Raw genomic sequence first — 17085 nt, 5'->3', positions numbered from 1 at the left:
CGACAATTTTGTTTTTCTGCTGCTGGCATCGCAGGCTTCGTAATGGAAAACATCCAATAAAATCAGTGCTCTCCGGACGCACCAGGAGCCGCGGTGAGTGTAGCGCAGGCCAGCCGCATCTCCTCATCCTGACAACTCAACCTTTTACATGTGATGGATGTACTCACTGTCTGTTTTATCTGTTCTAGCAGGCAGCAAAGTGTACCGTTAGCATGTCTGTGGTATGGACTGTAGGAGAAAAGAAACACACACTCAGATATGCGTTTATAAGTATGAAGACAGAGGGTGTTTTAGGGTGTTGTTGATTAGTTTGTAGCCTAGCCTAACATATCAGATTTTATTGTTAATAAGATACATTTCTATATTTAATGTCTGACCTATCACAGGCTACTTTATAGTAAATGTTTGCTCTTATTATCTCATTCTAACGTATGTTATCTCTCTTGTAGTGGGCCTCCGAACTCATCATTTTCGATCAGAGGTAGGATGAACTTTTTTAATTATGGGTTTGAGTCCTCTTTTTTCATCTAGAGGCAAGGAGACGTCATGAGTTAAATGTGTAAAAGCCTCATGTAGCCTATGCTTTATGAGCTCTCCAATAATTACATGAGAAATGCCTCATCCAATAGCCCGTTTCTTTGGACTTTTACAGAACTGCATGACTATTTTAAGGACCATGATGTGCGCAATGCGCATGTGTTATCAATAAATAATGTTGGTGATTTTGCTGTTTCATCCTTTCAGGAGGGATGAGACTCCCTACAGTGTGTTCTTAGAAACGCAAATGTTAAAACTGAGGTGTAAGGGAGCCAAGAGAAAACCCACTGTTTTTCATACATATATAATCTGTTTTATTCCCAAATGCGTCGATAGAGCTTTAGTCGCTCTGTTTCCGTTTACGCACGTTGCTTTCAAAATAAAACTAAGGTCTCGTAAAAATTTCCATCTTCGAATTAAAGATGTTACATATTATGACAAAAGCTGTCTTAGTAGACATACTTCCTGTGGTTCAGAAATTGATCTTGCTGGCATGGCTTATGGAAATAATTCTCTGTAATTCAAACGGAAATAAAAGGGACTGGTTCAAAGGTAGTTAAGGCCTATCTCAGTAAACTTTTAGCAAACCCATCATTTATTAAGTTCCATAAGGACCTATCCGTTGTATTGCTGTAGATTACATTTGATGCATTAAAACAAACCTTTTTTGATTCTCTGTGGTTTTGAAGTTCCAAAAGCAAAAGCTTCAAAAGCTTCTCTTCCTTTGCAGGTTATGTTATTGAACCACAGGACACTGAATCCCTGCTGGCTCAGTACTGTAGCTGGTAGGGATTCAGTATCATGTTCAAGGGCACAACAGTAGGACAGTTACTGAGCCTCAATGGTGAAGAACAGTCTTCCTCATTGTTAAGTACAAATACACAGCTGCTAAAGAAAAACAAAGGGTCTTACGAAGAAAACAGACGATAAATACATCAAACTGTTATGTTGAATAGTTTGCTTTTCCTTATCCTGTGGTGATAGGAGTTGCTTAGTCTTTCTCAAACACTTCTGATTCAGAAATTGAATGATAAACCACAACATTACCTCCGTAGCTTAAGAAACCTGAATAAAATCACAATTATTATGATGATGAGAGCTTTTAATTTGTCTTGCTATGTCTGCTGAAAGTATAATCTGTTGCCAGCTTGACATTTGCTCGTGTTTCCCAGGGCTTCAGACACAGTCCACGTCACTCCAAAAGGAGCATACATGCTCGAGTGACAGAAGAAAAGCCCAATCTGGTCGAGATTCCTGAGAGCGAACCAGATTCATCATCGACTCTAAGAAAACGCAAAGTTAAGAAGAGAGTCCTGCCAGAATTTTACCAGTCTGTGCAAGTCACCCCCACACGCAAACCTGTAGGTACCTCCCCTTAGTGTAATCATGATTAATACTGATACTATGCTGTGCTTGCTCCACTCCACAGGGACATCAGGAACCTGCTAATGATTCAGCAGCTTGCTCAAGGACACAGGGCAAGTGTTTGTCTACAGGGTGTAAACGCTGCTCCTGATGATGCTCATTTATAGATCCAATGAAATGATTCTCTTTTTTCCTAATTGTGTTGTTACCGTGTACGCCTTTTTGTATTGTTAAGTTATTGATCATAAGATGACAAATATGGATCGATAAATCATCCATAATCATCAGTCAAGCTCTTCCAATATATGAAACATGCAGGTTTAAGAAAAAGGAAAAAGGGGATCTCAAAGTAATTTCATAAGACCTTTAAAGGCAGGTTCTGTATTCCATCATTTAGTATAAAAAATGTAACATTTCTCCGATAGGTTATCTAATTTTGCTTCTAATAATATGTATATATAAAAAGAAGCCAAATACAAGTTTTGTATTAAATAAATATTTGTCAATCAACAATTTAAATCACGAATTTTGGCTAATATGAATCTAATTTTGCTTTTAATAATATATATTTAAAAAGAGGCCAAACACGAGTTTTGTGTTAAAGAAATATTTGTCTATCAACAATTTTAACCACCAATTTGGCTAATATGAAGTTCTATATTCACCATTCTCGAGTGTTTTTACATTATCATGTAATTTTCTAAATGGGTTGCAGTATTGCGTTAAAATGGGATGGTTACCTTACATTAACAAATCAGTGTATTTAACTAATAAAAAATTAAAAAATCATTATTTCTGAGGGAGTACACAAATATATCAGATGGAATTTGAATTTGAAATGATAATACAATCCAATCATTTATTTTGACCTAGTTTGTAGTCATTTTAGATGACATGCTGGTACGTGTCCTCCCTGACCCATCCCAGTCTGTTAACAATTGACTGTATGTTGGTATGAAAACATAATATGTGGATCTTTATGTAACCATGTGAATCAGCAGCACTGCTTCAAAACAAGGGTGTGCTCATCCTCCTTTAGTACTTTATTTGACCAGTTTCCGATAGTGCAGCTAAAAAGTAAGGTGAGGAGTGAGATGGTATAACATCTGACCCACATATTGATCCATGGCTTCCTGGAAGGGAACGTACGACTACAGGAAGAGAGGGCTGTAGAAACACAAGGCCTCAGATGAAAATGTGTACTTATGTGAACATAAGGCAGAACCACCTTTGACCCCTTTGGTTTGTTAAGCTTTCTCTTTGCACTGCCGCTCTATTCTGACATTATCTTTTTCTTGTTCCAGAGAAGAGAATCCTGATCCCACATTCACAACATCCCCAAGTCTGTGGGTGTTTTTGACTGTCACTCATTGTGTCCAGAATATTGTATATCCTACACAATCTTATATCCCTACAGCAAAGGGCTGTTACTGCTGCATTCAGTTTAGTACAACTTGACATGATGATGGTGGAATTGACTGTGTTCAGAGGAATTTATTGATCTGTGTGAGGCTGTTGCAACTCCCTGCTTCCATTAGTTGTGTTGCAATTCTATAGATAACAGGTTCAAAAACAAACATTTCAGCTCAATGGGAGTTATGTCAGTGTTTTACATTTGCTTCTGATGCCTCTAAATCAAGTAGTTTGTTGCCATGGGGAAAAAAAATCCATATAATGTTTAAAATTGTAATGACACATTTGTTGTGAGGTTAAATACTTACACTGGCATTGAGCAAACATTAGACAATCCTGTTTTTGGCTAATATTGTTAATCCAATAATACAAAAAGCAGAGGAGATTCACTTAATACTTTAACTACAACAAGAATTGAAATTTGAAGACTTATGGAATAACAAGGGCTCAAATATGATCTGTAAGTGAGCTGACTTTAATATCTAATAGTCCTTCATAAACTAGTGCAGGCCTAGATCAACCCAACATGCATCATTCATGATACATTAGCATATGTAGCCTACACTAAACTGTACAACATGAATAATCCAGAATGATTAAAACCGTATTTTGTGTTTTTAACTGATGCTCTTTTTGACCAGTGTAAAGGAACTTTACTTTTCTTCACATATTCTATTCACAGCAAGTCAATCTGCTGAAGTCCTATTTTTATTTCATGTACACCTCTAAAAGTGTGCATAACTATCGAACCTAGTCATGAATAGAATAGCTTATTAATGCATCTCTTACTTTATTTGTGAGTTTTATTGAATGAGGACTGCTTATTTAGCATAAATGGAATTTAAAGCATTATGTTAGGGCTTGATCAAGACAGTACAAACACAGGTGACATTGACGTCCTTATGTTCATTTTTTTTTTTTTTTTTTTTTTTTTTTTTTTTTTTTTACAGTAACAGCCCCTGAACAAAGAATATTAGCTGTTAACAAAGACCAATGGCGAGGATAAGCCATGTATGGCGTGATAGGAGGGAGGGCTTCTAGTATTTCAATTGTTCTTATCCCTGTATAGTTTCCTCCTTATATGAAAAAAAGGGAAAAAACTGACTTGGGAGAATGTACACTTATTACTATAGCAGCACAAGTAATGGATATTTAATCATAGCCAGCATTAATGTTCCTCGCCCCATGTAGTTTTTTTCCTTTCAGTTCTATGAATAAGCAGAAAGCTCATAAAATTTGCAACACTAAGCTGCCTTTTTAGCAGTGACCTTCATCCTGGTGAAAAGTGATGCTTTGGTGCAAAGGCTGCTAATATTAACTGTGTTACTTTTATCTGCTCTGATCCAGCACTGACAACAGAGTCTCACTACTACTGCTGTTTAAAAATAGAAATGATTGTCTGTACCCCTGTAGAAATACTGGCAGAAGCTTTCAAGAACACATTTTCTTGCTGCAGACTCATTCCTTAAGGTTTGCAAATGAACACTGATCTCTTCAGGATCATAGGAGTCTGTGTTACATTGCATTTTTCCTTTTCCTAATACTGTGTTATTATAAAGCAAATTAAGTGTCATGGATTAAGTATTGTGCGCCCCACCCATCTTCTTCACCATTGGGTTGTATTTACCTGCATTTGTTCTGTTGCTCAATATCAGGTGTGTCTGGGTGCAGCAGGAAATTGCAACAGAGAGCCATTCATTCAGAAATGGTCTACATGAGAACTGTTCTGCTGTTGTAGTTAGAAATAAAAGTCTGTAAACATTTAAATAGACACCACAGAAAATCCCTACAAGGATACATTTAACGGTATAAAGGTTTTTCTAATTAGATATTGGTTGAATGGGTTTAAATTTAAACCCAGTTAAGTGGAATCCTTTTGTGTGTGTGTGTGTGTGTGTGTGTGTGCCTCCATGGTCCTCTCCATCCTCTCAGATAATTAGCTCAACATATGTGAAGGCTTTCACCTCACCCTCTTTGATTAACACCCCATCTACAGTGTAGGCAATTATGTAAATGTGGCCCAAACTCTCCTCTCTGTGGATCTCATGTGCATCTATTGCCCTTGTCCCCTTATTACCCCCCCCAACCAGCCCCAGCTTTTGTTGCATTTGTAGCCACCCCAACACCTTAGTGCAGGGATGGCGCTCTAACACCGTCGTCGCTGTCGGGAGCTATACTGTTGTTGGCTACCGGGTATGACGCGCAGACACATGCAGCCTGCTCTCCCATCACCGTCCAGCTCTGCTCCGACAGCACACAGACCGTACCATCCGTTCAGCAACTCTGGAGATCTGACATCACCCTCGCATCCTTAATGCGTAGATAAGGGACGATCTCGTGTCCGGAGCATCCCTATAAGGGCGTGGCACAACCCCTTGAGTAATTGACGCACAGAAATGTGTGACTGAAGGGTGGAGGCTAATAACGCGCAAATAGGATTGTGTTTTTCCTCCCTCTCTTCCCAGCTGACAGCTCTCCATGTATACAGTGGTAAGTCTTATTGTTGACCTGGCGGGGGAGCCAGATACTATTGATTTCACGCTGCCTTTTACTTGGCTCCAATCTTTTATGGACCATTGCGAGCTGTAGGGCGTCCTCACACCTATACGCTCACATTACGCACTTTGACCCGCGATGGTAAGAAATAAACGGGATTTATGGCGTTTCGTTTTCCCTTCATTTGGGCTGCGCGTGTGTGTGTATGTGTGTGTGTGTGTGTGTATGTGATATCAAGTCAAGCATTGTTCTTTTTTTTTTTTTTTTTTCTTTCTTCCTTATCCCCGTCTTCTTTTGTCTCACAGAGCTCCAGTTCGGGGAACCCTTCCCTGCACTGCTCCATGTCTTCCTCGGCGGATTTCTCAGACGAGGATGACTACAGTGTTAAATCTGGGTCGGCATCACCTGCACCCGGGGACACTCTGCCCTGGAACCTGCCGAGGCATGAGCGGTCCAAGAGGAAGATCCAGGGAGGATCCGTGCTGGATCCGGCGGAGAGAGCCGTGCTCAGGATCGCAGGTGAGCGGCCGTGTCTCCAAAAGCTTCCCAGATACCAGATGCTAATATGTGTAACGAGGAAAAACAATGAGCCAATCTGATGCAATGTATGTATGTGGGGGCTGCAGGAGCTGGGTCTATCTCCTTGTTTAGCCGATCCCCAGTTTGATTTAGGGTCATAAGCACTGTCTGGATTTGTGGAAGCCTACATGTGGTGGTATTTTGGTCTGCTCTTATTATGGTAATGGTGCTTTTATAATTAGGCCAATGGTAAGGGTTTTGGATATGTTTAAAAAAAAAAAAACAGCTATTATCTTTCTTTGATTTTTATCGAGCGAGTTGCTTGAAGACCCCTCATTTGTTATAGATTTATGAATTATTTGTTTATATAAAACTCAGGTTAAAGTAATTAAAAAAAAAAGGGAAAAAAAGCAATCCGTTAGACATGTATTCTTGTTTGTTTCACACCTGATAACATGAATTGAAGTTATATAGCTCTTAATTATTTTATAATGATACTTTGACTCCATATTTGACTCCATAAAATCACTGTCAGATATAAACAGTGAATCAGATCTCAATGGGGACTTTTGGCACCTTACGGGAATCTGTGAGTGACATTGGTGACAGCTGATGATCAGGTGTCAGCAAAGACAAGTAGGCTTGTAAATCCGCCAGAGTTTCACTGTCTGAAGTGGTTTGGCAGGAGGGCAACAATGAAAAAGATCGTGGTCCACGTTACTAGCCGGTACAGACACGCCTGACAAGGAAAAGCGTTTACACTGTAAAACATGAAGAAGAAAATAATCATTCATCAATCTGGTTTTGACATTTTATTTCACCTACTGATGCGAATTATTGCATATTTGGGCTAGACTGGGGGAGATCTAGACTCTGGGGTTAAGAAAATAAGATTTATTCAATTTACTAATTCGTATTACATTTAAGATTTCAGATTTGGCTCAAATCATTTTTTTACAGTGCAGCACGTCCGGCAGTCCTTCCTATCAATCTAGTGAACTCCACAGAGGAAGTGTCGCCTATTGGACAGAGCGCAGACAAGGGAGGGATGTAGGGCGTTTCCTTCAGTGCAACAACAGCGCCGATCACTCTTGAGTCCTCAGCACATACACATGCACACACATACATACATATACACACATACATATACACACACACACACACACCACACACACACACACTACACGCTGTGTCCCTGTCCGCCGCTGGTGAATGTCCAGTTTGTGCAGCCCGGGTTATGGCTCAGTACGCACCGCAGGGTTATGGTCTCTCGGACGAACAGGAATACCTCCAAGCGTATGAGGATGTCTTGGAAAAATACAAAGGTAGGGATCGATGCTGATTGGATGTTGTTTAGGGTTTTGGGATCTTGAAGATATTGCCTGATTGCTGCTTGACAGTTCAATAAATGTCAGCCTGCCCCCTCGCTCTGTGGTGACTGGCTGCTCTGAGTGTCTTTATCCCTGCAGTGGAAAAGTGGGAATATTTCCTGCATGACATCACAATTACACTGCATATTAGTAGCCGAGACCAAGGCTTCATCATGAAGTTTTTTTTTTAATGATGTCAGTTGAATATTAGATTAGAGGATTATTTCTCTTGTTTAGCTGTGGAAATGTAGAACCTGAAATATGTCTGACAAGCCAGATAATTACAGGGTCTGCATCTTCTATTGTCAAATGTAAAGGTCGAGACGGACTGTTGTTTGAGTGGATCATACTTTCACAATGTAAATGAAAGATATTTGTATTTTTTTAGGGTGAATATTGTTGACTGAATATTGCTCAGCTGACCTATACGGGGTCTGAAGGCAGACAGGACAATGACATAGCAGTGTGAGGCGTTAGCTCATATAAGCAGCTCATGTCACTTCATGTATCTGCTCCTTTTGGGTCTATGTAGCTCCTTAATTAGACCAAATCTATCACACAGAGGAGGTCTATGTGATTCAGTGTCTCTTTGACAGCTAGAGCTCGCTGACAGAATGGTACATGCGCTCTGAGGCCAAGCCTGAGGAGATGTGGTGGAGCCGAATTCAAACTGACAGCGTCGATTTTAACTCTTGTGTTCCCTCTTCACCAAAGAAACCAAAGTAAAAACAACAAATAACATATGTTGTGTGAACTATTGTACTGAATGCTTGCCGTGAGCATGTTCTCTCTCAGCTGTTGAGTATTGTAGCCAGCAGGGCCAGTCAGCTGTGGTGTTAGGCTTAAACACCCTGACTGGACTCTAATGGGATCATATGATGTAGCATCATTAGGAATCTGTAGCTGTTCTCTTCAGGCAGAGGAGCTGTGACACACAGTGAGCTTCTTGCAAGAACTACTATCTGCGATCAGTTGACAATGAATTTTGCAAGGAATGGTAAGGCATTTTTGTCATTTTAAGTTTATGGAGGCTTTGTGGCCACACAAAAATACTTTTTGTTTGTAGTCTCAATTTAATCATTTTGTATGATTTAAAACTGAATTAACTTGGTGTATTTTTTTTTTCTTCTTATCAATATTATTCTGCACATAAATGTGGGTCTTTTGAGCGATCCTGGTAGAAACTTGAGATCAGCTGGGGAGCTAATCATTACCTCTTGACACTCACCTACAACCCTGTTTCCATCGGCTTTGTTTACGTCATTCTCGTTATGGCAGAAAAACCATTCAAACATTGACTGTTGAAGCAGAAAGAAGCTATCAACATTTATTTACTAGAGGGCAGTTAAGAATGCAGGATAAACAATTTATAATTTATTTTAAAAGTTTTTGTCGTCTGAGAATGGTAGAGAGAAGATAATTTACATGGTAAGATTCACAAAAATTACATAAAATTTATTTGACAGGAAAGTTATATCTTAGTTTGTAGAAGTTATTGCAAACAATACCATTGTAAGAAGTGTATGTGAGTTTATAACTGGATAATAAGGCTGATAAATGTATCTTTACATCAGATACCATCTACTTTCTGAAAATGTTTTAGTTCTAAATGTCATTTTGTATTCCCAGTCATGAAAATGGCTTAGAACTTTATTTGTTCATATAATATTTTTTCCATAGGGCTCTGGCTAAATACTGGAAAATCACTGTTTTATTGTGAATTTAGTTTTATTTTCAGGGATTGGGTTCACCAAGAGCCCTGAGCCTCTGTCCATGTGATGCCTGGAGAATAACAGGGATACATTTTCAAAAATATTTCATAAACAGTTACCAACAAACACAACCAAACAAACCAGTAAACAGCCAGTGGCTATGAAGCTATTCAGTAGGAAACAGAATGGTCTCTGTCTCACCAAATAAAGATTTGAATGTATAATAACTTCTTGTTATTATCTGTGCTGTTAAATTGGTCTCTATGTGGATGCTTGTAAGTTGTCTGGTTTACTTCCAGGGTCATCAAATGCATGTGAGGAGTCACTGTCAGCTGTCCTTTTCAGAAAAAAGATAATAACCGGAGAAAAATGATGTGTAGGCTTTATTGTCAGTGAGTGCCATGTGGTGTGTAACATTGTACACTAATTCACCACCAGTGTGACCTCAGATTAACTCTTAATTTCAAGATCAAAAAAATGCTGTATGAAGTTCTGAACTTGAAAGAAACGCAAGATTAGCAATTTTGGTGAATAAGCATAACAATCACCGTTCACTGGGATCATGCATGTCGTTCTTATTGCTGTGGCTGTAAGGAAGAATGCCACACTAATTAGGTATTAGAGTTAATAGTACACTAAACAGAGGATTTGTTGCGGGCCAGGCTGAAATTCAATGCAGGCTTTACAAAAGACTGTAGACTTGAGGAATTTGTGTTAAAGACAGGGTTTCTTAAACACATAGAACAGTTCATGGCACTGGGCAGTGTGGGATCACACTGTACCTGCAGATCCTGCTCGGCAGGCCGTCGGCACGAAGAGGCTGTAGAGTTTCCCAACAGTCGATCATCCTCTGACATCAGGAAAGATTTAATGGATTAGACATTTGGTGGTTCAGTCAGCTCTTCTTGCCGTTCATTTTGTTTTTAAGATGCCATATGGCGTAAATTGTTTCATCAGTTTATTTGAACCCAAATAAACATGTTTTGCTTATTGAGATCCCTGACACACACGCAGATAATACCTGGATACATTTAAATTCAAGTGCAAGAAACATTTATTTTCAGGATTGTTTACCTGCTTTTCTGTGCTCACGCGCAGATTTAGAAAAATCGAAATTATTGTCAAATCCAATTTTGTCCGCTGGTCTTAATAAATGCTACTACAATAAGAAAATGTAAACAAAATGATTTAAATAGGGTACTAGCTCAAGCTTAATCTGTGAAAGTACACTATAGCCAAGGAGCAGTAATCACTAGTCACCCAAAATCTTTTTCTGCTCAGTAACTGTGACATTAAAACATGCATAAGGCGTATTTCCTCCTGGAAGAATACAAATCTAACAGTAGAACAAATAAAAACACATGAGTGTCATATGTTAAAGCATAAATTTAATCTTTCTGTGATTGTGAACTGACTCATAGACATTTTCAACCAATTGACTGATTTAATGTCTTAAAGGAGAATCACATGTTACATGACATGCAGCCACATATGAACGTATGAACCAGTCTTTAGGATGCCGGCTCTTTAAGCTGTGTGTTATATAGAAGGGTGTGGTCTGACAGTGAATCATTGCGGCTGGCATTATGACTTAATCTCTCATAACAAGAATGATTTCTGGAGATAAATTAAGGAAACGTGTAATTATGAAAATCCACCTGTTTACTCTTGCATTATCTTGTATTATCAAACCCAGCATCGAGTGAGAGAGCATTGTGTTTTTTTGCACAGTCACTGCCTTTGTCCATCCTCCTGGGCCGAGCCCAGCCCAACCCCTCTGCTCTATGTCGACAGCCCACTCATCACATTCAAATGGCCCAGTGGCCCACACACACACAGCATGCTGCCTCTGTGCAGACTGTCTGCTCTTGTACAAAAGACACTTTGTGTTTAGGGGAGCAGCATCCAAGTTCCAGAGACTTGTTCATGTGTCAAGTTGATAGTGGTGAGATTCCTTTTTTTGGGCTTTTCATTGAATGTCAAGGAGACTTGAAAGGGGTCTCTACCCACCCAACTCAGCCCACAATTAACATTTTGAACTGAATATTGTGCATGCACAGTTGGCCTCCAGAAACAGAGCATTAATCCAGTAATTGATATTGTTCACAAACAAAAAGAAAATGCTTCAAAGGTTTAATTAAACTTAGTGTTTTTAGATCGGTTAATCATGGTCAACAGAAAGAAAACGATAACATATTGCATGTAGCTCATACAGGAAATGACTGTGATTTCTGACCTGTAATGAAACAAATTATTGTTTAAAGGAAGGAGCAAATTATCTGAGACTATCAGCAAAAAAGATTTGGCTTGGCATATTATGTATTTGATAGCTTAGTTAAGATAACAAACACTAGATCTGGTTTATCAAAAATGTAAACAGATATGATTTAGATAGTATAATCACTAGATTATCTAATAATCAAGGGTCATTTCACAGCTAATAGCCAAAATCCTAAGTGCTAAGTGCTAATGACTAATTAAGTGCATTGCATTTTTGGATCAGTGTCCAACTCCAGCTCAACTTGGTGCTCCGTAATTTCACAATAACATCTAGCAGTTGATGGTGGTTGCATTTTACAGGTTTCACCCAGAGTAGATGATTTCTCAGATAAGTATGTCAGTTTATATCTGACATGTAGTATCTGGTTGTTTTGCTGTTATTGCCTACCAGTTTTGACAAGGTTTATGTGGTAAACTAAATGTGAAAAAATAAAAGCCTTCTACAGTAAATGCACAGTTCAATGTACTGCATGTAGTTATGCTAAAAAACCTAACATTGTTCTCGTGGCCAAGCCCTTTATTGATCTAATCAATAAGATTCATTTAAAATGAGCGGTGTAATCCAAACCAGCAGAGCTCTCAGAAAGCTTTTTGCTGCTCCATCAGTCTTTTGTCTGTGTTTAGTTTAGTCTTTGAACATATATTAGTCATACATTTATCATTTAGAAATATAAACGTATTGTCTGTCTGGAATACATTTAATTAATATTCCATCATGTGTTTTTATATGAAATATAACTTTAATGCAGTCCAATGCAGTTGTGTCTGAGTGTGTGTCAGGGCTGTATTTGTAAATGTTGTATTTACATGCTGTCATGGTGATGGGAAGAGCCGCATGAGCTGAACCTCATTCCACAGCTTGGCTTAGCTCATCTTGCATGAGATCATCTTGTGCGTCTCTGTCCCACCCGTGACTCATGCTCTCTAGCCTCTATGCTACACTCTCTCACTCCAGCAGCACCACCCTTCTCTCCCGACTGCTGCAGATTCTGGGAAGCAGTCCCATACTAGCAGAAGGAAACAGATTTATCCTCTGTTTCATAGCTGGTCAGGAAATGAGCAGCTCCATTTGTGTTTTGTGTGTCCATTTGTTATTTTAGAACCATTGCTATACTCTCATGACTTGTCTGATTTCAGTCGTGACTTGTTATAAGAGAAATCAGAGTGTGTAGTGTGAAGATATAGTAAGATAAATGAGGGGAGGAACATTAGGATTGTAAATGCTTCCATACAGCACAGGAGAAGTCCCTGAATGGTTTGCATATGAAATCAATGTTGATTATATTATATGGCCTTTATCATCACTGAATCTAAACCCTGTTAAACACCTTTTGTAGATTTTGAATAGACTTGTTTGACAGCGCTCTGCACCGATATCATCAGAACAGCAACTGAGGGAATATCTTTCAGACAGACTGTGTTTAACACATCAGCAAAGTTTCAGACCTGCAGAATCTATGTCTAGCACTGAAGCGGTTCTGGCAGGTTGCACCTTATTGAAACACCACAATTTGGGCTTGGCTCAAACCACTCTCAAGTCTGTTTCCAATAGAGTGCTGCATGGATGACCTATTTTTTAAGGCCAACCCAGAAAGTTAGCAACGCACTAGTTCCTGTGACAAGAAGCAAAAGGGTTTTTTTCCATTGTTTTTTGAATTATTGTAAATAAACTCTTGGCCCAAATAGTTTATACTTACACATTTTGTTCCCCAAGATAATCTTCTCAAAGAAACATCACTGTTTAAATTTCTGAAGCGTGAATGCATTTGGCAGATGCAAAAAGCTAATGTTAGGCTATAAACAAACTACACCATCATCGCATGATTTCAAGTCACCACCACTAAGCATGGTCTGTTTGCCGTGATGACGTTTAATGTCCCCGACAACCTATGAAGCCTCATTTAGCCAGTTGTTAGCAACCACCCTTATTAAGGCACGTAAAAGCCTTCAAATTCACAAATGCGGTATTTACTGACTTATTTTGAGTCTTAGAACTAAATGTTAAGATCTCTTAATGTTGTGTTAACCACATACCTAATTTCAGTGTGTGTGTGTGTGTACGAAAGTCAGCTTGCTAAAACGGTCCCAGTTCTTTTCAAATAGCAATGGCAGCCGCCCTGACCATCCTGCCACGGTGATTTAATGGGAATGTCTGATCTCATTCTATTTATATGATGGAACTTATCCAACATAATTAAACATGACTGAATAGTCTAGATAAGGTAACACTAAAAAGGATGATATTGAACATTTCATTAACTTTCAATATTTTGTTATATTTAAAGTAGGAATTTGTGGATTTAGTTTTTTATTTTGTCTGTTATCAGCAATCATTACTGTTATTATCAAAACAGAAATCTGTTGATGACTAATCATAATTGTGTTTTATCAGTCAGTGTAACTGCTGCACAAACATTTCTACAGGATTATCTTTAAGTCTTGATGATGATTCTCACTCTCAATGAGTGAGAGTCTGGGGAGGAAAAAAAGATTTACTCGCAAGCACAAATACTCACTCATATGTGGCTGTTGCAGCTGTTGCACATATGCAGGCTTTTATTGAGTAGAGTGTGTGTGTGTGTGTGTGTGTGTGTGTGTGTGTGTGTGTGTGTGTGTGTGTGTGTGTGTGTGTGTGTGTGTGTGTGTGTGTGTGTGTGTGTGTGTGTGTGTGTGTGTGTGTGTGTGTGTGTGTCCTATTAGCTGTCATTAATGCTTCCTCTTTCCTCTCCTTGACGTTGAGTGCCCTTTTATAGTGATAGCTCATGCCTGAGGGCACTTTGCCAGCTTCACCTTCATCCTCCATTTGCTTTTCATCAAGGCTGATACAATATTGCAACTTCACAAGTGGAGAAAAATGTGTATTTACATGCAAACTGAAACTTAATGTTACAAATGCAAGTAGTATCATTGATTATGAAGACACCTCTTTATTGAAACTTTGAAAATGCAGTGGGTAATTATAATATTAGCACAGATGCCCAGATATTGTAGACTTTATCTTGGTTTCTTCTTTGCTTTGTCTTGTTGTTAGACTTAAGACGGGAAGGGCTGCATTGAAGGCTTGGCAACCAGTAGTTACCGAGCTGTTACTGTCACATACTTCAGATGCTGCCCTTCCCTTCGGAGAAGACTGACTGTAGTATTCTCACTTACAAAGAATGACAATAATGCACCTGAAAGTATCTCTTTCTTTACGTTTCGGTCACACTTGTATTATTTTTTTAACCACTTATCCGGATGCCATGTTTTCAACATGTCTATTAAAAGGCAATAGAAGAAGAAGGTAGCCATATTTAGCTGAGTCATCATTTCAGTGGGCCTCTGTGCATTACAAACCCCTAATGTGTAGTCTAACAAATATTAACAGTTTGGTAACAGTATTTAAGGTTGCTGCATTTTTTACATCTGTCGAACATCTGAGCCCTGTCACTGTTAGCATATTAGCATGCTGATGTTAGCATTTAGCCTCACAGAGATGCGAGCATGGTTGTAGAATTTAATCTTTTTACAAAATTTGAATTTGTGTTCTGAATGAAAAGGGCTTATTTCACATCAGAACTTAGATCCTGGACCACTTTCTTTAATTCATTTGAGTATTTTCAAAAGTGCTGCAAGAGTGAACAATGTGTTTTGTATGTTGTTCATCTTGATGAAGTTCCCTTTGGGGTGCTGCAAACATTTTCATTTTGCCTTTATATTGCCTGTTGGTGAGTAGGATCAGACATGACACTGCTGTGCAGGAGACTTGATTGGTTTCAGTTATTCATTGTGTGCAATTTATATCAAATTCATAATGTGTTGACTTTGAGCAAGTACACAGTGTTGCGGACCTGTATTTCAATATCTACGCCATTGCTATGCAATGTATGGCCTTGTACTCAAAACAAAGCGAAGGTACACATGCCTTTGCTTTCTGAGCTGGTTTTGTCACCAGAGATGTGAAATGAAAGCTGTTAAGCAAGAATGTTTAGCGAGTCCTTGTCACAGGCTGGAAGGTCGAGGGTTTTTCAGTTTGGTCTTTATGTCTGTTTTGATTTCCCTCCCATACGAGGTCAAGAGGATTACACCGGCTGGATTTTGATTGCTAGGACTTTTTGACTCTGCCCTGCTCTGAATGTGAGGATATTTTAGGCACCCTGATGTAACCAGATGCCAAAGGGTGTTACCGACCCCTGTGCCAGGCAATCTCGGGAAAACAACAATTTTTCCGTTCTTTTGTCAAAGAAGCTTGAGAAAATCTAGTAATGAATGTGTGTAGTCTGTTCTGCTGCTTGCTAGATTTCCAAAAATTGGGTTTTGTGTTGTTGCAAGCAGTTTGCTAAGTAACCATTAATGCAAATGCACAATCAGATTCTGGTCCTCAATCTTTAGTTTTTAAGTATATTAAATCAATATTGGCCAATCTTAATATCTAATAACCATTCCTTTTGGGGTGGAAAAATTGCATTCACCAACCAAAAAATAAGAAGAAAACAGACATCAACCCATTACTATAAATTGCAACTCTACCTCTAGCATTTACTTAATCAGTAATGTATTTGTTGTATGAAAGGAAATGAAGGAAGTCTCCTAAGTGGCACCGAATATGTGGCCTGCAGTTGCAGGGCCAGCATGGTTTAGGGTTATAGCTATTTATAGACATGCACATGTGCTTTGCTGAGGTCTACAAATAAGTGTCTCAGGAGTTCTATGCGCTGTGTGTGAATGCTGTGGTGGAGCATTTGCTAGCACTGGACTCAGACTGTACACTGGGTACACAAAACGTTTGATTTGATCGAAAACTGGCCACTGTGTGTCTTGATTTTCAGTGGTATTTGCTGTCATTGTTCATTGAGTGTGCTCATACAAGCTTCAAATAATTACAGAAGACTGTATAGTAAATAATAATTGCTACTTTATTACTACCGGTTTTACTTCCTATCTTGGTGTAAATTTCCCTTCTTAGGGAGGCTGTGATTACTAACCCCAAGTTTTTTAAATGTCAAGATCAGTTCAGATGTAATATGAGAGAGATGTGGTTAGTAAGGCTCTCGTGATCCTTCAAACATCAACCCAATAGAGTCAGAGGTCACAAGCTGTTGATTAAAACATTTCTAAATTGTTCAAAAACCTCTGATGGACATTAATCAGAATTTAAAGTGAGAATATGAAAACACCATAAGACAAACTGTACGCTATTCCTAAATACTTAAAGTGATATCGTGAAGTGCTCTGATTAAAAACATCAGTGTGAAAGTAGCTTTAATACTGTATAAAGAACTCCACTCAAATATAAAAGAATTTAAACTAGACCTCAAATTCCACACTTGCTTGTTAAGTAGTGGCCAATTTCTTATTCAAGCCATATTTGTTTTGGGGGAACAGGTATGTGTTTTGTGTTAAACCTGCAGTAA

General features: G+C 38.7%; 1 protein-coding gene across 1 annotated transcript in view; it reads left to right on the top strand.

The window, feature by feature from the left end:
• The first annotated feature begins 7513 nt into the window (after positions 1 to 7513).
• dst (dystonin) overlaps positions 7514 to 17085 on the top strand; it is a 92388-nt gene continuing 82816 nt past the window's right edge. The window contains exon 1 of the mRNA XM_054600452.1: positions 7514 to 7655. Within this exon, the coding sequence (XP_054456427.1) occupies positions 7568 to 7655 (88 nt within the window). The 5' untranslated portion in view covers positions 7514 to 7567. The remainder of the gene's footprint in view (positions 7656 to 17085) is intronic.

This window comes from Anoplopoma fimbria, chromosome 6, assembly GCF_027596085.1.
Source record: "Anoplopoma fimbria isolate UVic2021 breed Golden Eagle Sablefish chromosome 6, Afim_UVic_2022, whole genome shotgun sequence".
NCBI lineage: Eukaryota > Metazoa > Chordata > Actinopteri > Perciformes > Anoplopomatidae > Anoplopoma > Anoplopoma fimbria.
Note: the sequence above shows the minus strand (reverse complement) of the source record. Positions and strands in the feature narration are given on the sequence as shown.